Source organism: Podarcis gaigeae (genome assembly GCF_964106915.1).
Source record: "Podarcis gaigeae genome assembly, chromosome: 7".
NCBI lineage: Eukaryota > Metazoa > Chordata > Lepidosauria > Squamata > Lacertidae > Podarcis > Podarcis gaigeae.
This window is the reverse complement of record NC_139683.1, coordinates 1,162,501-1,183,102: the sequence shown is the minus strand read 5'-3', so window position 1 is coordinate 1,183,102 and position 20,602 is coordinate 1,162,501. Positions and strand designations below refer to the sequence as shown.

Below are 20,602 nucleotides of genomic sequence, written 5' to 3'. Positions count from 1 at the left end.
TTTGTGGAATCAGATATAAGCAGGGAAGGCTGAAAGTTAAAAAAAAAAACAGGGGCATTTGCAAAGCTGTAGTGGCGCTATGGGTTAAACCACTAAGCCTAGGACTTGCCGATCACAAGGTTGGCGGGTCGAATCCTCGCGACGGGGTGAGCTTCCGTTGCTCAGTCCCTGCTCCTGCCAACCTAGCAGTTCAAAAGCACGTCAAAGTGCAAGTAGATAAATAGGTACCACTCCGGCGGGAAGGTAAACAACGCTTCCGTGTGCTGCTCTGGTTCTCCAGAAGCGGCTTAGTCATGCAGGCCACATGACCTGGAAGCTGTACTCTGGCTCCCTCGGCCAGTAAAGCGAGATTAGCGCCGCAACCCCAGAGTTGGCCACGACTGGACCTAATAGTTAGGGGTCCCTTTACCTTTACTAGGTGGGTTTAGGTGTGAGGGCAGGTTCCAAAATGATGGAGACCAAGGGCTTCTTCTTCTTCTTTTTTTGGAATAATACTTTATCTAGAATTCAACAATGGCAAAGGGAAGAAAACCACAGTAGTTGCTCCATCAATTCATTACAGTTAACCAATTTTAACAATATATAAATAGTCATAGAAAATTACACAACATCACTTTTAACTTACTGAAGTTTTCATATTACACTTTTAACTTGTTGTTAACATATGGAAAAGAGGAAGACCAAGAAAGGAGACACACAAAAAAGGAAAAGGAAAAAGGAAAAAGAAGGGGGGAATAAGGGGAGAGGGGAAAGGGGGGGGGGAGGAAAAGGAAAAAGCAGATAACAAAACAAACACATTTGGCTTCCGATTATTATTTCTACAATTTTTTCACACGCAGTTCCAAGTTATTGTATTTCTTTCTTTGTTTTCGTCAGATATCAAAAAACGTTATCTTTGGAGACCAAGGGCTTCTTAGTGGTGACTCCTTCTCTTTGCTTCCGCTTGCAGAGCTGAGGTGGGGACCATCTTCGCCCTGAGCTGGCTGATCACCTGGTACGGCCACGTCCTTGCCAACTTCCAGCACATCCTTCGCCTCTATGATTTCTTCCTGGCCTCCCACCCTCTCATGGCAGTTTACTTTGCTGCTGCAGTAAGTCAGGCTGGAGGGACGAAGGGCAGGGGCCACTGTGCCGCAGCAGAGGGAGCTTTCCTCTTGGGGGGGTCCTCTTTGGTGCCCCCACCCACCTTCAGAGCTTTCTTACCGCTATTGGGTGTGGGTGTGTCTTCATGGCTGTGGTCAATAGTGGAGTTTAGCACTCCAATTTAGAATCCTGAGAGTTTAACCTTGTAAAAAAGCCTTTGCCAATCAGATGTTCAGAGACAGCATGATAGAAGTTTGTAAAATGATGCCTGGCATGGGGAAAGTGAACAGAAAAAAAGTTTTATTCCTGTTCTCATTACGTTCGTGAAACTGAATGTTGAAATATTCAGGACAGAATTTTTTAAAAGCCTTATTCACACAGCACATAGCTAAACCATGGAACTCCCTCCCAGGGGTGGAGCTTCATGCTCCTGCACCGGGGCGGAGAGCAGGCAGGGGCGTGGCTGGTGCACGTCCCAGGTGGCATGGTGCGCATCCCGGGGGCATTGCACGACGCCCACAGGGGCATGGTGTGCATCCTGGGGGTATGGCGCACTGTCTGCGGGGGCGTGGCGCCTGTTGAGATTTCCATTCCACCTTAAGGGGCAGAGGTGTGGAACTGTTGCGCATCACATGCCTGTTTAGATTCCAGCACAGTTTGCTGGGAATTTCCATTGTGTGTGTTGCACGGGGGTGTATGTCTCAGCCACGAAGGCACCCTACCGGGATCGTGGTGCCGGGGGCGGTGCGCTTCCCTGCTCCCTCTTCCTCTGCCAGGGCTCCCTCCCACGTGAGGCAGGGGTGGCCACACACCTAGATGGCTTTAAAAGAGGATGAGACAAATTCATGGAGGAGGAAAAGAGGGCTATCAATGGCTTCTGCTCTGCTTCCACAGCTGGAGGCAGCTGTGTTTCTGAATCCCATTCCTGGAAACCCCAGGAAGGGAGAGTTACTCTGGTGCTCAGGTCCTCTTTGTGGGTTTTCCACAGAGATCTAGTGGGCCACTGTGAGAACGGGATGCTGGGCGAGACTGGCCACTGGCCGGACCCAGCAGATGCTCTTCCTCTTGGCATGCAACCAAGGAAACGGGGGCAATTGGCAGGCCCCCACCTGGCTCCAGCCCACCAGCCGGTGTGCTGGGCAAACTCCAGTCCTTGGATCAGCATGAATCTGCGACCTGAGCTTCAGAAGTTTCAGAAGCTAGAGCATGTTCAGCCCGGACACTGAGATCCAGCGCCGGGGGCCTTCAGACAGTTCCCTCACTGCGAGAGATGAGGTTACAGGGAAGCAGACAGAGGGCCTTCTCGGTGGTGGCGCCCGACCTGTGGAACAACCTCCCACCAGATGTGAAAGAAATAAGCAGCTATCTTATCTTTAAAAGACATCTGAAGGGAATTTTTTAATTTTTAATGCTGTATTGCTTTTAACACTTGATTGGGAGCCACCCGGAGTGGCTGGGGAAAATCAGCCAGATGGGAGGGGTATAAATATTAAATTATTATTATTATTTTATTACTCAGGAGAGTAAACGCTTCACAACAGAAGTGGCAGGAGAGGCTGTGTAAGCCTATTTACAAGCAGCTTATTCGGCATGTTGTTCAGTCGTTTAGTCATGTTCGACTCTTCATGACCCCCTGGACCAGAGCACGCCAGGCACTCCTGTCTTCCACTGCCTCCCGCAGTTTGGTCAGGCTCATGCTGGCAGCTTCGGGAACACTGTCCCACCATCTCGTCCTCTGTCGTCCCCTTCTCCTTGTGCCCTCCATCTTTCCCAACATCAGGGTCTTTTCCAGAGAGTCTTCTCTTCTCCGGAGGTGGCCAACGTCTTGGAGCCTCAGCTTCAGGATCTGTCCTTCCAGTGAGCACTCAGGGCTGATTTCCTTCAGAATGGAGAGGTTGGATCTTCTTGCAGTCCATGGGACTCTCAAGAGTCTCCTCCAGCACCAGAATTCAAAAGCATCCATTCTTCAGCGATCAACCTTCCTTATGGTCCAGCTCTCACTTCCATACATCACTACTGGGAAAACCAGAGCTTGAACTATACGTTATTCAGCATACATCAGGACAAAAGGAAACATGTCTGATCCCCTTTGTATCCAAAGCAAGACAGCGAAAGCAAAAGCTATACACAAAGGGAAGTTCCCAGCAAGCTGTGCTGGAGTGTAAACAAGGCATGTGACATGCAACACTTCCACACGTCTGTTCTGAAGGTGGAATGGAATATCCTAACACTTCCTAGGCTCACCAGCCCCTCTTTCTCCCTTCCCTCCCACCCCTCTAGATTGTCCTCTTCCGCGAAGAGGAGGTGCTGGCCTGTGACTGCGACATGCCCAGCATCCACCAGCTCCTGTCCCAGATCCCTCAGGACCTGCCTTACGAGACCCTCATCGCCCGTGCCCACCAGCTCTTCCAGCGTCTCCCCCACGCCCAGCTGGCCAAGCAGGCAGCGCTTCAGCTCCAGAAGAGGTGAGGGGGCCAGGATTTCGGGAGGAGGGGCCGTGTGATCCTGGGTTCCTCCCCCAGGAGGTGTGTGCATGCATGGGGTGAGGTGGGGCTCTGTTGTGCTTGTCTTTGCAACCTCCACCCTCCCCTCCTTCTCCACACAGCCACAAAGGGAGGGAGGAGACGGCTGGTCTTCTCCAAAGCTTCCTAAGTTTTTTTTAATGCACAGAGAATCCCATAGAAGTCAGAGGTGAAAAGTTAGAGAGTGCACCCTGCCAGTGTGGGAATGTTCAGGAGAGGAGAGGATATCTTGGTTATTAATATCCTACCTAACTTGTGCTAGCAAGTTCCTTTACTTAGAGTTTCATCCCCCTTTTTACACAGCAGAAAACTGGCTGCAAACTCGTGTGAGTTTCTTAAGACAATAAGCAATTCAATCTGGCTTGTCCAGATTGAAATGTGTCCTAACATGTTCCTCTTAAAAGAATAAAGAATGAAGTCACCACAGTCTTATTCATAAGTAACAAAAAGTAATTTTACTCACAAACAGGCAGAGCACAGTGTGATCAGGGATGCTTTGGGCTTAAAGTTGCAAACATAGACAAACAGGTTTGCCCCATATGGGAGATAACCTGGGGGACTGCTTGGCTGGCAGCCAGCAGTTCAGTCCAGGAAGTTCGCAGGACGAAATGGAAGATGGAAGAGAAAGAGGTGGCAGTGTGACTGAACCTTTTGTCAGGTCAGGTAAGGTCACACCCACACACTGGTCCCATGCAAAGAAGGATGCTCCAGGCCAGGAGGAACAGGAAGTTTTGACTGGCTGGACCAAATATTCCCTTGCAATGTCTCCACTCGCAAAACAAGAATTGTTGTACTTGTCTGTTCCCAGTAATAATAATAATAGTGATAATTTATTATTTATACCCTGCCCATCTGTCTGGGTCTCCCCAGCCACCCTGAACGGCTTCCAACAAAGTATTAAAATACAGCGGTCTGTTAAACATTAAAAGCTTCCCTGAACAGGGCTGCCTTCAGATGTCTTCTAAAAATCTGGTAGTTGTTGTTCTCTTTGACAGCTGGTGGGAGGGCGTTCCACAGGGCGGGTGCAACCACCGAGAAGGCCCTCTGCCTGGTTCCCTGTAACTTGGCTTCTTGCAGTGAGGGAACCGCCAGAAGGCCCTCGGTGCTGGACCTCAGTGTCTGGGCAGAATGATGGGGGGTGGAGATGGTCCTTCAGGTATACTGGGCTGAGGCCGTTTAGGGCTTTCAAGGTCAGCACCAACACTTTGAATTATGCTCAGAAACGTACTGGGAGCCAATGTAGATCTTTCAAGACCGGTGTTATATGGTCTCGGCGGCCGCTCCCAGTCACCAGTCTAGCTGCCACATTCTGGATTAGTTGCAGTTTCTGAGTCACCTTCAAAGGTAGTCCCACGTAGAGCGCATGGCAGTAGTCCAAGCGGGAGATAACCAGAGCATGCACCACTCTGGCGAGACAGTGGATTACATCCCAGAGCCAGGAGGTTTGTCTGTTTGCCTAACTGACCCATTTTCTGCCCCTCTCTTTCCCACCCCTCCCAGCATCAGCATTGGCACTTTCTCAGCCTTCCAGCAGGCTGCTTCGTGCCAGCGCCCAGACGCCATCCTGCGCCAGCAGCAGCAGCACTTAACCACCAGCAAGGCAGAGGAAGCGGGTGAACTCCTCCCTGCAGCCGAGCACAGCCCTTTGGTGAAGGCTGCGGTCTGGGGCATCTCAGCCACGCTGGGGGCTGCGGCACTGGCCGTCACGCAGACCGCCCTGGAGTGGGCTCCAGAGTTCCTTCTGCAGCTCTTCTGACCTGGAGCAGAAGACGTCGTGCTCAGTGGACCTGGAGGACCGCCTCTTGGGGGCGCCCTAGCTCTGGATTCCCTGCCCTGAGCAAAGGGATCAACTCAAAGGCCACCCAACTCTATGATTCTGATCCAAAGACTCCTGGCTGCCTGGAATGCTCTGCAGGGCAAGGGGCAGCCAAAACACCAGCCAGGGGCGAGTGGAAACCGCTGGCCAGCTTGCATGCACTTGCTAACAGCTCCGATTGCCTGCAGAGATGCCGTGAGTGTTGCAGCACCTGGGGAGGCTGCCACGGGGCTGCCCGGTGCTCGACCCCTCGGCTCATCACTGCCGTTCCCCTTCCCTGCATGAGGGCTGGGGTCTCCACCTTCGCCAGTAACGGCTTCTCTTTGAACAATGACAGGGAGGCTCTGGGCTCCCTTGCCCAAAAGCTGCATTGCCACAGGCAACACATTCAGGGATGGGCATCTTAAGTTGGCATAGCAGAGGTCAAATTGCACATGACCCAGGGCAGAGAAGCATACCTGAGGATTAAAGCGGCCGCCTTGTATGCAGATTGGTTTCAGTCCCTGCCGTTCTCCAGGAAGGGTGGGGTTGCTGGGAAAGATCCCATTTGAAACTCCAGAGATCCGCTATCAACCCATTGAGCTATAGCTGGACCTGCGTCTAACATGGAATGAGGCTGCCTCCTATTCATATCTGAATTGCATGGAAGCAAGAGTTGCCTCTGCTCTGGGGTTTGGTGCCTGCTAAGTCTGCAAAGCCCTGCTGTCACCTCGGCATTTCTGGGGTCCCCTCTCTCCCCAGATGGAGAACAGCCTTGAGGCGAGGGTTCCTCAAACCTTGGATGCTGTCACCGACATGCTGATATGTATACAGGCTCAAGGCAAAAATCCCAAACCTAAAGGGATATTTACTCTGACCAACACAGAGCCCAATGGCAATTTTAACCAGTGAGACTATCAGTGTTTTCAGCCGACCCAACACAGGGTGGAACTGGATGGGCTCACATGGGAGGTGTCTCTAGGAGAGAGTTTGCAGAGCCTCTGAACAACCAGGCAAAGCCAAGAGTCCCCTTATAAATGGTTTATTTACTAGGGAGTGGAGGGACACGGGCACACAGCCGTTTAACCAAAATGAACAGTATGGAGAGATCCGCTGCCAAACTGCCTGGAATATGCTTTGAACTCTTGGTTGCCTTCGGAGGTGGAGTTCTCTGTGGGCACATTCGTTCCGTGCCTGGATTTCAAGAGAGTCCAAGGAGGGCTCCTGTCAACTCTCCAGGGGCTCTCATTTTCCGCCTCGGGCTCCCGGCCGCCTGCCTTGACTTTCACGCACAAGAAATCTGGCTGCACCTCCATGTATACAGGGCCGGCCCTTCCATGAGGCAGAGTGAGGCAGCTGCCCCTGGCGGCAGATTCTGAGGGGTGGAAAGAAGCTAGAGCTGGGTGCGGTCTGCCCTAAGCTAGCCTGCTGCCCTGGGGTGCAGAGGAGGGCTCTGTTCTGGCCCCAGGGCTGAAGTAGAGTCAGATTTTGTGCACAGAATAGGGATTGTATTGTCTTGCCCTATGCCTTTTCGTCGTCTGGGGGCAGCAGCAGGCACAGCAGCCCACCCCCTTTGCCAAATGAACCAGACAATGTGAGTCAAAACCAAGTGTGTGTGTGTGCATTTATTTATTTTATATTTGTATCCTGCCTTTCTCTGCCAGCAGACCCCAGATGGGACTGCCTCCCCGCTGCCAAAGTGCTGGCCTGATCGCTCCTGTCCCCCTTGAATGTCCAGTTTCTCCCTTTACAGTTCTGGACTAAAAAGGCGCACATTAAGAGGGAGTCCCGGTCCCTCCGCTGACCCCCCTACTCAGCCACACGACTTGCCTTGAAGGGGAGAACAAGGAAACCCAGGCTATGTTGGGTTCAGTGAGACTTTGCTGAAAGCAAAGGAAAGCTTTATAAAATGAATACTTTTGACTTTTTGGTTGGCCTGTGTTTCTGATGAGCAATCCCTGTGCCCCTCTCTTCCTTGGAGCATAAAAGCTTAAGAGTGCCCAGTTTTCTCAGTCGCCTGTGGGAAGCCTGCAAGCCCCTCCTGTAGTTTCTGGCACCTGGTATCTGGATGCATTTCTGCCTCTGACCATAGAGGAAGAGCGTAGCCATGGTGGCGGATAGCCATCACTTGCCCTCTCCTCTGTGAATTTGCCCACATGCAGAGAGGGCTTCTACTGCACTCAGCTCCCTCTTCTGTGGTCTTCTCAGAAGAGACAACTTGCTGGTCACTGTGAGGACAGGATCCAGCTATGGCAGGGCTTCCCAAACTGGATCTTCAGCAGTTTTATGGACTACAACCCCCATCATCCTCGACGGCTGGTCCTGCTAGCTAGGGACGATAGGAGTTGTAGTTCAATGACACCTGGAGACCCAAGTTTGGGAAACACAGAGCTTTTGTTACGTTCCTACCCAACCTGCTTTGGATCATGTGAGAGCACCACATCCCAATGGTTCTAGTTACAGGTAGGTAGCCGTGTTGGTCTGCCGTAGTGAAACAAAATAAAATAATAAAATAATAAAATAAAATAAATCCTTCCAGTAGCAGCTTAGAGACCAACTAAGTTAGTTATTGGTATGAGCTTTCGTGTGTATCTGAAGAAGTGTGCATGCTCACGAAAGCTCATACCAATAACTAACTTAGTTGGTCTCTAAGCTGCTACTGGAAGGATTTATTTTATTTTATTTTGTTTCGACATCCCAATGGGTTGAGCCATTACAGTCAGACCTCGGGTTGCAGCTGCTTCAGGTTGCGTTTTTTCGGGTTACGGACCCACCAAAACCCAGAAGTACCGGAACGGGTTACTTCTGGGTTTCAGCGGTTGCACATTGCGCAGAAGCGCTAATTTGTGCTTTGCGCATGTGTAGAAGCACCGAATCGCAACTCACGCACGGATCACGTTGACAACCCGAGCATCCACTGTCTTGTGCTATTACAAGAACAGAACCTCTCCCAAGGCTTGGCCTGGGCTAGTGGTCACTTGTTATTGGCTTCTTTCTCCAGCTTCCCGAGTTTCAATGCAGCCTGCAGTTTTCTACCAGCCTTGGGGTACGGTTGGGATAAAATCATATGGGGGTGCCAGAAAGAATGTCTGTTGGAGCCCGAAGGGGATGGGAGGAAGGCAGCAAGATGGCCAGAGAGAAAGGAAGGGGTGTCGGGATGTCTGCACCCCCAAGTGACGGGCCCCTTCCATGGTCCAGAGGGAGAGAAAGGGGCTGAGGGGCTGGTGCCCTAGTCAATGGGCCGGAAGGTGAGCAGAGGGGGCTTCTCTGGCATGAGGATGAAGCCATAGACGGTCTTGAGGTCTGCCTTGGAGACGGTATCGATCTTGAAGTTACGCAGAATCTGAAACAAGAAGCACAACCCGTGTGAGACTGCAGCTATGCTGGGGCGGGTGTTCCTCAAGTGGATGGCAAGGGACCCCCTTTCTCTCCTCACCATTGCCCGAAAACAGGAACCACCAACCTTTCTTATTTTTATTAAAGATTTTCTTGATTTACAAAAGTGTTTGCAATGTCTCTCTCTCGTATTTTTCTCCCATGTAACATTTTTACACATCAGTTTCATTTGTTGAGAAATTAGGAAGAAAAGGGGGAAAGAGGTGGGGGGGGAGAGAGATGGGGGCGTCGGGTGGCGATGTTTCTATTTTATTTACTATATGTGGGGTTTGGTGTCAGCGTTGCTTGTGCAGGTTCTTTGCTGTTCACTTGTGTTCCTTTGGTGGTGAGAGAGGTTGGGGTTGGCCTGGGGTGTGGTTGTTCAATTGTGGTTGGCTGGGGTGGTCTTTGTTCTCATGTGTGAGTGGGGTGGGTGTTTTGGGTCAGCTTAGCCATATTGATTTATATGCTGTCGGTGGATTTTTGTCATTGTCTTGTTGGGATGTGCATGTGATAAAGGGGAGCCATTTCAGGGTAAAGGCATCTTCTTCCATTTCTCCCCGTGTCAGTTTCAGTTTATTGGTTAATTTTTCTACCAGGGCTGTTTCCCATACTATCTGGTACCATTGGTCCATCCTTACTCCTGACAGGTCTCTCCAGTGTCTGGTTATGATGCTTCTGGTTGCTGAAAGTAGGTGGGTTATGAGTTCTTTGTGGTGTAAGTGGGCATTATTGTCTTGGAAGATGTTTAGTAAGGCCAATTCTAGGGTGATTTCTAATACTTGCTTGCTTATTTTATTTATTTCTTGTATGGTTGTTGACCACCAACCTTTCTGAGCCCGTGGGTGCATTTTGAACAAGCGCAGTGGGCGCCAGTCACAAAACAGCTGGGTCCATGCCAAGGAGTAAGCCCCAGTGAATCCAATAGGGATTACTTCTGTGTAGCCATAGATACGGTTGCAATGGGTGAGTGGGAAGTGGGATGCTCCTCTGCCATACCCACCTACCCACCCCCAACGTCAACCATGGGCACCTGGGATTTGCCACGCAGCAGTTTTGAAGTCAGAGTGAAATTGGCTTTGGGGGAGCCAACCAAAACACAATATTTCAGAGGGGACCAGTGGCCTGTGGGTAACTGTGGGCGACACCCATGTACACGGACTCCACAAGAGGGGTGCAAAGGCATTGAGCAAAGGGTCATGTGTGCACCCCCACATTGTGGTGCCCCAAGATGCTGGGCAGAGAATTGCTTCCACCTCCCGGACTTGCAACCCCGCAACTCACATGCATGAGGAAGAGGGTCATTTCTGCCTCCGCCAGGCGCCGCCCGATGCACTGCCGTGACCCGAAGCCAAAGGCCAGCGCCTTGAAACTGTTGTCCTCTTTGCCAGTCCAGCGGCTGGGGTCATAGCGCTCAGGGTCCCTGAAGACCTCCGGGCTCCGGCCCATGGCATAGAGCCCCACCTGGCACAAGGTCTGCAAGGAAAGGAACACAGTCTTGAGCGGCGGCTCCAGGGCAACATCCTTGGTGGGCTGAAATCAAGCTCTGGAGCTTCCAAAAGTGGTGGCTTGCTTGTACGTTCACCCTGGACATTGAGTCCCTCCAACAAAAGTTGCTCCAGGCTGATAGATGGTCACTTCCCCCAGCCCATCATTGTTCAAAACTCCACACAGATCTGGGAAAGGTAAAGGGACCCCGAACCATTAGGTCCTGTAGTGACCAACTCTGGGGTTGCGGCGCTCATCTCGCTTTACTGGCCGAGGGAGCCGGCGTACAGCTTCCGGGTCATGTGGCCAGCAGGACTAAGCCGCTTCTGGCGAAACCAGAGCAGCGCACGGAAACGCCGTTTACCTTCCCGCCAGAGCGGTACCTATCTATCTACTTGCACTTTGACAGGAGTTGGGACTGAGCAATGGGAGCTCACCCCGTCGTGGGGATTCAAATTGCCGACCTTCTGATCGGCAAGCCCTAGGCACTGTGGTTTATTTTCGCCACCTCCACAGGTAGCTCAGAGAAGGAGGATTTCTGAAGGAGGCTGGTTCACCTCATCCCCTTAGGTGAGCCAGCATCTTTTGGAGCCCTGCTGCCCTGTGCATTCTGTGCGTTCTCAGGGACATCCAGATTGCCTTACTGGGTGTACGAAAAGGACTTCTTCTCACCCAATCCACCAGGCTTTGGGCTGAAGGATCCCATTGTGAAGCCAAGAAGGCAAGGACACACCAGGCATTAAGAACGTAAGAGCCTGCAGGATCAGGCCAATGGCCCGTTGAGCCCAGCATCCTGTTCTCATAGCGGCCAGCCAGATGCCCCAATGGAAAGCCCACACGCAGGATCTGAGCAGAAGAGCAGCCCTCTCCCTTCCTGTGGTTTCCATCAGCTGCAATTCAGAAGCATGGCTGCCTCTGACCGTGGAAGCAGAAGCAGAGCAAAGCCATCAGGGCTAGTGGCCATCAATATGTGGGATATGAAACACAAGAGCAGTCAAGTACCACATTCCTAGAGTGAACATGTTTACACATGGGGAGGAATGTTTGTCCAGCCAGCAGGTAAACTTCCTGCTTCCTTCTGGGCTGGGACAGACGTCCTCTGCATGTGACTAGAGGTGAGCATGGCCTCACCTGTGCAGGTAACGACAAAAGCACAGGGCAGGGCAACCATCTCTCTCTTTTTGACTACATGCATCGAAGAAGCAACATCTGCTTAGCCAAAGATGCCCTCTTGGCCTCCAGCCAATAGATGACAAAGGGACTGTCTCCTTATGAGATAGTTTCCAGGTGTATGTTACTTTTCTAAGCTAAGTCTGCCTTCTGGGATCCTATTGTGAACAGAATGATGTGTGAGTAAGCATTTTTATACTTTTATAGAAGACTGTGTCATGTCTTTTCTTTTATGAGGGAATAAGAGGAAAATACCAGAACAGTTATTATAGAGGCTTTAGCAAGCCTGAGCAAACACATCCGCTGCGAGTTTAAAAGGGGGAATGTTACTCTGCTAAATTGTGAACTTGTTTACGCAAGTTTGAAAGGCTATAATCAAAGAATATATCCTCTCCTGCATCCCTGAACATTCCCACACAATAGCCCTCTTCTCCTCCATGAATTTGCCTAATCCTCTTTTAAAGCCATCCAGGACGGGGGCCACTCCCGCCTCCTGTGGAAGGAAGTGCCATAAGGATAACTATGCACTGTCAGAAGGACTTTCGTTTGTCCATCCTGAATCTTCCAGCATTCAGCTCCATGGGATGCCCTTGAGTTCTAGAGTTAGGAGAGAGGGAGGAAAACTTTTATATTTCCCCTTTCTCCATGCCGCAGCTCCACATCACCTCTCTTGCCTACTCTGACTGGATTGTCAAGGTCTCAGGCAGAGAAGGGTCTTTCCCATCAATCTGCCACCCAAATCTGCTTTGAGTTGGTAGAAGCCAGAAATGGCGCCACTGACCAATGGTCCTTCTGCAAGATCAGGAATGGTCTGGGACAAGGCAGCCTTGATCACAATGTCTCTGATGGGGGATAGAACTGTTGAAGATTCATTCCCCGTGTCTGCAGTCATGGGATTGTTGTCTATCACATGATGTGTATGTTTTCATTCCACAGAGTGGGAAGTGATGGAGACAGGATGTTTGTGTTCCTGTGTTCCGTGAAGAGGGGCTATTGTCCTTTGTTCTTTCTCTCTTTGCTGTCTGATGCTAGAGAGAGAGAGGGAGCCATGTTGCAGTGCTCCGTGTGTGTTTATATGTAAATAAAGTAGATTAGCCAAAATGCTGAGTTGCTGAGGTCTGTCACGCGAACTGCGCCAACTCTGTGGATCCCCAAGTGTGCCAGTGTCGGTTGGCATCAGTCACTGTGATGTTTGGGCTGAAGAAAGCTTATGAAGCTCCCGAACGATTGACTAGGAGGGAGAGAACATGCCAGGTGGGCATGTGTCTCTGCCAGGGTCCTACTCGAGTGCAGGGCGAGCTCCAGACAAGAACAATAGGAATCGGCATGGGATCCTGGCTGATGGGAAGGGGGCTGGGGGTGGCGAAGGGAGTCTGCAAAGGACACTCACCCCAGCTGGCACACAGTAGTTCTGAAGCACCACGTCCCTCATCGGGTAGCGCTGCACTGTAATCCCCACAGGGTAGAGCCTGCAAGAGAAGGATGTCTTTGTGGCTTCCCAAAGAAAGTGGAGGAAGAGAATAATAGCATCATAGAATGTAGACTTGGAAGGGACCCCGAGGGTCATCTAGTCCAACCCCCTGTGACGCAAGAATATATATTTTTTATTTTAAAAAAATATTCATTTTCAATAACAATCTACCAATTAATGACAAATTAAATCAAATCCACATTAAAATAACCACAATACACCAATTATATATTCCAATTATAAATAAATGGATCTTCCCATGTTCCAGATGTCTAGTGATAACCGTCCTCATTCATGTCTTTACATTTGCAGCTATTTTTCAAATTCAATATTATCCAACCTTATTCTCAGTCTCAGGCAGGAATATTTTGGCCAAGATGGGGCTTGAGAGTCTCATGGGGTTAAGAGTCTCATGTTCTACCGACTGAGCTATCCCAGATTAGTACCACCAGTAGTTGTTTCAGGAAAGCCATTCTTCATGCAGCTCACTGCTAATTCCTCTTCCATGAGCTTCCAAGTCTAATCCCAAACTCATGGTTTTCATCCGTCCAGCCCCCCTCCCCCCTGCAGCCACCTTGTGGGACCCATTTCCTCGCCAGGCATGGCACCCATCCTGCTCTCCTTACCTCAGCGTCTCCTTGATTGCACCCTTGAGCAAGGGCATGTCATTCATCACCTTGGAGAGCTCCCTGGATGAGACCGCAGCAGCCTTGACCTCTTCCCGAAGGGCTGTCTGGACTTGTGGGTTGCGGGCCAGCTCAAAGAGGGTGAAGAGCAGGGGCATGGCTGTCTGGAGGGAGAGAGGGAGAGAGTCAAGGGAGGAAGAACCTCCTTGGACTGTGTTCCCCCCTACCCCAAATAAGGGGAAGCTGGGCTGGATGAATCCCAAGCCGGAATTAAGGTTGCCGGAAGAAATATCAACAACCTCAGATATGCAGATGACACAACCTTGGTGGCAGAAAGTGAGGAGGAATTAAACAACCTTTTAATGAGGGTGAAAGAGGAGAGCGCAAAATATGGTCTGAAGCTCAACATCAAAAAAACGAAGATCATGGCCACTGGTCCCATCACCTCCTGGCAAATAGAAGGGGAAGAAATGGAGGCAGTGAGAGATTTTACTTTCTTGGGCTCCATGATCACTGCAGATGGTGACAGCAGCTGCAAAATTAAAAGACGCCTGCTTCTTGGGAGAAAGGTGATGGCAAACCTAGACAGCATCTTTAAAAGAAGAGACATCACCTTGCCAACAAAGGTCCGTACAGTAAAAGCTATGGTTTTCCCAGTAGTGATGTATGGAAGTGAGAGCTGGACCATAAAGAAGGCTGATCACCGAAGAATGGATGCTTTTGAATTCTGGTGCTGGAGGAGACTCTGGAGAGTCCCATGGACTGCAAGAAGATCAAACCTCTCCATTCTTAAGGAAATCAGCCCTGAGGGCTCACTGGAAGGACAGATCCTGAAGCTGAGGCTCCAATACTTTGGTCACCTCATGAGAAGAGAAGACTCCCTGGAAAAGACCATGATGCTGGGAAAGATGGAGGGCACAAGGAGAAGGGGACGGCAGAGGACGAGATGGTGTGACAGTGTTCTCGAAGCTACCAGCATGAGTTTGACCAAACTGGGGAGGCAGTGGAAGACAGGAGGGTCTGGCGTGCTCTGGTCCAGGGGGTCACGAAGAGTCGGACACGACTAAACGACTAAACAACTCAAACATGCAGTTGTGCTAGAACTAGTGTTACATATTCAGACTGTCTGGTCAGCAATTTGGTTGCCAGATTCTGCACCCACTGCTGTTTCTGAACTGTCTTCAAAGACAACCCCTACTTTAGCATAATAGGAAACCATAGTTAACGGAAAACTTCCTAATTTGTTGGTTGTCTTGCACAAAGGGAAGAGTAGGTGGCATGTGTGTCCAGAAGTCTCATTCATGTTTCAGCAAGACAACATGCAAATAATCCGATTCTGGCCATTGTGTTCCGTGGAGGTTACAACTAGGAATATATAATAAGGATTGTGGCCTTCCAAAGTGTAAATGCTGCCGCTACACTCATTGTTACAAAAAGAGGAATGAAAACAACATGAAATGTCACTATTCAACACCTTCATGTAATTGTATTTCATGATTATTGTATTTTAATATTCTGTTGGAAGCCACCCAGGGTGGCTGGGGAAACCCAGCCAGATGGGCGGAGTATAAATAAATTATTATTATTATTATTATTATTATTATTATTATTATTATTATTATTGGTAGGGATGAGCAGCTTTCAATGTATAAAGCCGTAATATCTCTTCAGAAATGTAATTTCCATGTTGATCCAATTGAATCTCTGAGTCTTCATACACTCCACATTAAATTATTTTCTTACTCATACCTGTTTTATGTATTATAATACTATCATTCATTTTTATGCTGATCTTTTCTGTGAACCGCCTTAAGACTTCTGGGTATAGGGTGGTATATAAATCATCATCATCATCATCATCAGGACACAGTGACAAAACCCACTGAAGCCAGTTTAATGGTCTCAGCCTTCTGCTTTTCCAGACTAACAGTGACATGGTCTGGCCAGGTGGGAACAAGCCAGCAAAGCAGGGGGCAGACCTTACAGGACCCCTTGCAGGAGGTCCCAGGCTCTCCAGTTAAGGCTGGGCCATTTCTCCCATCTGAAACCCAGGAGACCCATTGCTGCTGGTCAACGTGGCCGAGACTAAGCTCAAGCACCACCCATGGTTTGGCCTGGTCTGATGTTCCTGATCTGTTTATGGGGTGGGGCTCACCCACCGTGTCCACGCTGCCGGCCGTGAGCTCCGTCATGTTGGCCTTGATGGAGTCGAGGGGCATTTCTTCTTGCAGAAGCAGCTCGGCCATGATCCCCGAATACTTGCGGGGCTGCCCCAGGCAAAACTCCTGGTAGATATTCTGTATGCACTTGTCCGCTGCAGAAGCAAGGAGAGAGAGTGGGGATCAGTTCCAGGCGCAGGGAGAAGCGCCCCACTCTCAGTGTAGCCTTATTAGACTTTACCGACTGGTGGGGTCTGCGTTGCTCCCGGGAGGGAGGGAGGAAGTCAAATGACACCGAGGTTGATTCAGAGAAAGAGTTTATTCTGCTCTCCGGATAACAGAAGGCACTTGCTTGGTTAGTCCACAGCAAGTCCAAAGAAATGAAAAATTTCATGCAGTATATATATCCTCCAGGCACCCTCTCCCCCCTTCCCCAGGAATTCAAGCACGTCAGCTTATACACACACAAAAATTCCTTCCAGTAGCACCTTAAAGACCAACTAAGTCAGTTCTTGGTATGAGCTTTCGTGTGCATGCACACTTCTTCAGATACACAGTGTGCATGCACACGAAAGCTCATACCAAGAACTAACTTAGTTGGTCTTTAAGGTGCTACTGGAAGGAATTTTTTTGTTTTGACTATGGCAGACCAACACGGCTACCTATCTGTAACCAGCTTATACACGTAAGTCTACATCCATGACTATAAACAGTTGTTCCTGTTCTGGCACTCTTGACCATAAAAGGTTGTTCCTGTTCCTATACTCTTATCTTGGGGCAGGAGGTCACCAACTCCTGGCCCCGTTCCCGAGTCTCTTGTCAGACTTGACTGAGGAGATTTCACCCCTCCCATATCCAAGAATCTCCTGATGATCTCTGCTGACTCTCCAGAGAGGAGGAGGCGTGTTCTGCTCTCTACTTACTCTACTCCAGCACCAAGTCAGTCAGTCAGTGTGTCTGAGAGAGAAAGACTGAGTGTTAGAGATCGTGTGTAGAGATAAGGTTGCTGCTAAGAGCAGCTGCAGACACTCAGTGTAGTGTAGCATTCTTTACGCTTAGAGAACCCATTAAGCTCTGTATATAGTTGTATAGTAGTTGTAGATAGAATAAAGAAGATATTCTACAGAGCTGCTCTCCGAGTCATTTATATACTCTGCTAGACTCTGCTATACTCTGCTGTGCGACGACTGTCTTCTTGTGGAAGTGAATCCGGTGCTCACATCTCTAAGCTGTGAGTCCACAGCACTTTGACCTGTTCCTGTGCAGAAGGTGGTCTCTGGAAGTGCTACCCAGCTCGCCTAGCCCAGTCAGGGCTGAAGTATATGAGTCCAGTTGGTGGCATTGGCTCAAGGGCGATGCTGACATTGGCAAGGTTTGTGCGTCTTTGTGGTTTTGTGGTCAGGATGTAAGATAAGACCCAGACGCGCCATCCCTGCTCTACTGGAGCTGGCAAGGCCACTCATTGCCATAAAGGACTGATAAGGGAGAGGGCTTTGAGCACTTGTTTATACAGCTGGGTTTTCTGTTTATACATTGACTCAAGCTCAAACTTCCTGAGCTTGAAAAGCTCAAGTTAATGCATTTTAGAAACGCTCCCTTGGAGGAGGAAAAATGGGGATTTTGGGTCAGTTTCAAACTGACTGCACAGAAACCCATTCCTTCATCAGCCTTAGAAACAAGCCCACATCCAGGCCAGGGGTGGCAGGCAAGGAGCCCAACAGCAGATGGCGCCAGAGACAATGGCAGACAGGGCCGACTCCAGCCGGGTTTTGCCCCCACGCTCCTCCATGGTGGGTTCCAAAAGGGGTACAGCTGAGACTGGGGGTGGGGGAGGAGGAAGCAGACAGGAAGCGCCACTCTGTGGAGTGGCTGTAGGAAAGATGGGAAGCAGGCAAGTGGGGTTGGCTGAGCACAAACTGAATCCAGGCCCCGAAAGGCACCCAAGGACAAACATAGCACATTGGGACCCCAGGAGCTCCAAGGCCATGGCTGTTGCTGAATGGGTACCAAAATGAGGAATGAGATGGTTCCCAGCAAGAGAGAACCAGTGAGGAGCCTCCTCCTCACACACCAGAGATGGGCACCAGTGTGTTGGCAGCACACAATCTCCTAGAAGTTAAGGGACGCTAACAAGAACAAGCTTCAGGCCTCCACTGCCTGGTCCTTAATGGGGTAACTGTGCCCCTGAAGGGCCAGGTGCGCAGCCTGGGAGTCATTTTGGACTCACAGCTGTCCATGGAGGTGCAGTTCAATTCTGTGTCCAGGGCAGCTGTCTACCAGCTCCACCTGGTACGTAGGCTAAAACCCTCCCTGCCCGCAGACTGTCTTGCCAGAGTGGTGCATGCTCTGGTTATCTCTCGCTTGGACTACTGCAGTGCACTCTACGTGGGGCTACCTTTGAAGGTGACTTGGAAACTACAACTAATCCAGAATGCGGCAGCTAGACTGGTGACTGGGAGCAGCTGCTGAGACCACATAACACCGGTCCTGAAAGACCTACATTGGCTCCCAGTAGGTTTCCGAGCACAATTCAAAGTGTTGGTGCTGACCTTGAAAGCCCTAAACGGCCTCAGCCCAGTAGACCTGAAGAAGCGTCTCCACCCCCATCATTCTACCCGGACACTGAGGTCCAGCTTTGAGGGCCTTCTGGCAGTTCCCTCACTGCGAGAAGCCAAGCTACAGGGAACCAGGCAGAGGGCCTTCTCGGTAGTGGCACCCGCCCTGTGGAATGCCCTCCCATCAGATGTCAAAGGGAAAAACAACTACCTGACATTTAGAAGACATTTAGAAGACATCTTCAGGGAAGTTTTTAATGTGTGACATTTTATTGTATTTTTAATCTTTGTTGGAAGCCGCCCAGAGTGGCTGGGGAAACCCAATGGGCCGGGTACAAATAATGAATTATTATTATTATTATTATTATTATTATTATTATTATTATTATTATTATTATTTCCTTCTCTCCTTCTGCTTCTTTGGAGGGCAGGAACCGCCTGCCCATTAAACTGTGCCTGTTAGATCCCTGGTACTAAGTGGGGTAACTGTGCCCCTGAAGTACCAGGTATATAGTCTGGGGGTCATCTTGGACTCACAGCAGTGGAATCTCTCGTTGCGAACGGGATCCATTCCGGAGGCCCATTCGCAACCTGAAAAGAACGCAACCCACATCTGCACGTCTGCGCACATGCAGGTCGCAATTTGCCGCTTCTGCGCATGCGCATGATGTCATTTTGTGCTTCTGCACATGTGCAAGTGGTGAAACCTGGAAGTAACCCTTTCCAGTACTTCCGGGTCGCCGCAGGACACAACCTGAAAACGCACAACCTGAAGCAAGCGTAGCATGAGGCATGACTGTACTCTGGTTATCTCCAGCAACTGCAGCCTCGTCAGCTAGCCTCTCTGTCTCCATTGCCGCCAAGTGTCCCTTGTCCGGTGCCCACTGCCAGCCCTCGACTGGTCCATCTGAGGCCAACTCACGCAGGCCCAGGACTGTGTCACATTCCTGCTCCAGACAGCGCATGCTCCCTGCATGCTTAATTCCAGCTCAAAGGTGCATGGAGCACTGCTTTCCTTGCCACCCACTCAGACCAAGCCATGCACCCCAGCCGCTCTTTTGCACCCCAGTGGGTGCAGGGTGGCCACTGCCCCATGGTACTCTCCCCTCTCCCCCCAACGAGGGATCAGGGGCTCACCGTGCTTAAAGATGGCGTCCCAGGCCTCCATGTGATCTCGCCAGAGCTTGTTGTTCACCCAGCGCATGACCCCGGGCGGGAGGAAGAGGAGGGGCAGGGTGGTGCGCAGCATCGTCTCCACGGTGTCGATGAAGTGCTGGGACTCCGGATTGGGATTCTCGTCCAGGAGGCCCAGGCGCTGCCCATACAAAGCGTAGCTGCTGGCTGGCAGGATTGGAGGAAGGTTGGAGGTTAGGTGTCACAGGAGAGGGAGGGGGGTTCCAGATGCACTCTCTCATCCCAAAGGAAGGAAGGAAGGAGCGTCCTCCTCCACAAAGTTTCGAATCCTAGGCAATATTCCAGGGGAATATTCCTGTGGAACTCTCTCCCACAAGAGGCAGTGATCACCATCAACCTGGATGACTTTAAAAGAGGGTGGGGAAAATTCATGGAAGAGATGGCGATCAATGGCTTTGAGCCACGATGGCCAGGATTTGCCAAAGGCAGCAATACTTGTGAATACTAGTTGAACTGGACCACGGATTTTTGTAACTTTTCAGGATTATTGGCTGCCTGATTTTCATCGCTGAATATATTGAAACCTGGCAAAACTTTAAAAGTGAGTAAACTGTCAAGCTTGTATTTTTCTTGTTTACCTAAACAGTCTTTGTTAAGAGGAAAACTTAAATGGGATAAAAGTAACCCAAATCTGCCTAGAGCATCCTTGGATATCACATTTATTCTAGAAGGTTATGCAACCTTGGCCTAAATAATAAATAATAATAATACATTTTATTTATACCCCGCCCTCCCCAGCCAGGGAGACTAACACCAGTAAAATCACAATAAAAACATAATGGGCGGGGAGGGGGACGGGACAATTTAAAATACATGTTATAATGCAATTTAAAATGCAGCCTCATTTTAAAGTAGCTAATAAATCAAGACCGTAAGGGGAGGGAAGCATAAGGGTCAGACTGAGTCCAAACCAGAGGCCAGGCAGAACAGCTCTGTCTTGCAGGCCCTGCGGAAAGATGTCAAGTCCCGCAGGGCCCTGGTCTCTTGGGACAGAGCGTTCCACCAAGTCGGGGCCAGTGCTGAAAAGGCCCTGGTCCTAGTTGAGACCAATCTAACCTCCTTGAGGCTCAGGACTTCCAAAGTGTTGTTATTTATGGACCTTAAGGTCCTCCGCGGGGCATACCAGGAGAGGCGGCCCCGTAGGTACGAGGGTCCTAGGCCGCA

At 50.2% G+C, this 20,602-nt stretch overlaps 2 protein-coding genes across 3 annotated transcripts in view; one reads left to right on the top strand and one right to left on the bottom strand.

Moving 5' to 3' along the window:
• Positions 1–7,328, top strand: part of LOC310849200 (TBC1 domain family member 20-like) — a 17,498-nt gene extending 10,170 nt beyond the window's left edge. The window contains exons 6-8 of the mRNA XM_083749297.1: positions 950–1,091; positions 3,364–3,548; positions 5,106–7,328. Coding sequence (XP_083605423.1) covers positions 950–1,091; positions 3,364–3,548; positions 5,106–5,361 — 583 coding nt within the window. The 3' untranslated portion in view covers positions 5,362–7,328. The remainder of the gene's footprint in view (positions 1–949; positions 1,092–3,363; positions 3,549–5,105) is intronic.
• LOC310849180 (cytochrome P450 11B, mitochondrial-like) overlaps positions 6,427–20,602 on the bottom strand; it is a 19,482-nt gene continuing 5,306 nt past the window's right edge. Inside the window, exons 4-9 of one of the 2 annotated variants that reach the window (XM_083749245.1) lie at positions 19,382–19,585; positions 15,690–15,844; positions 13,531–13,694; positions 12,824–12,902; positions 10,060–10,251; positions 6,427–8,743 (exon numbers count right to left, since the gene is read on the bottom strand). In XM_083749245.1, the coding sequence (XP_083605371.1) occupies positions 8,630–8,743; positions 10,060–10,251; positions 12,824–12,902; positions 13,531–13,694; positions 15,690–15,844; positions 19,382–19,585 (908 nt within the window). In that variant the 3' untranslated portion in view covers positions 6,427–8,629. The remainder of the gene's footprint in view (positions 8,744–10,059; positions 10,252–12,823; positions 12,903–13,530; positions 13,695–15,689; positions 15,845–19,381; positions 19,586–20,602) is intronic. The other variant, XM_083749246.1, reaches the window with a different exon arrangement.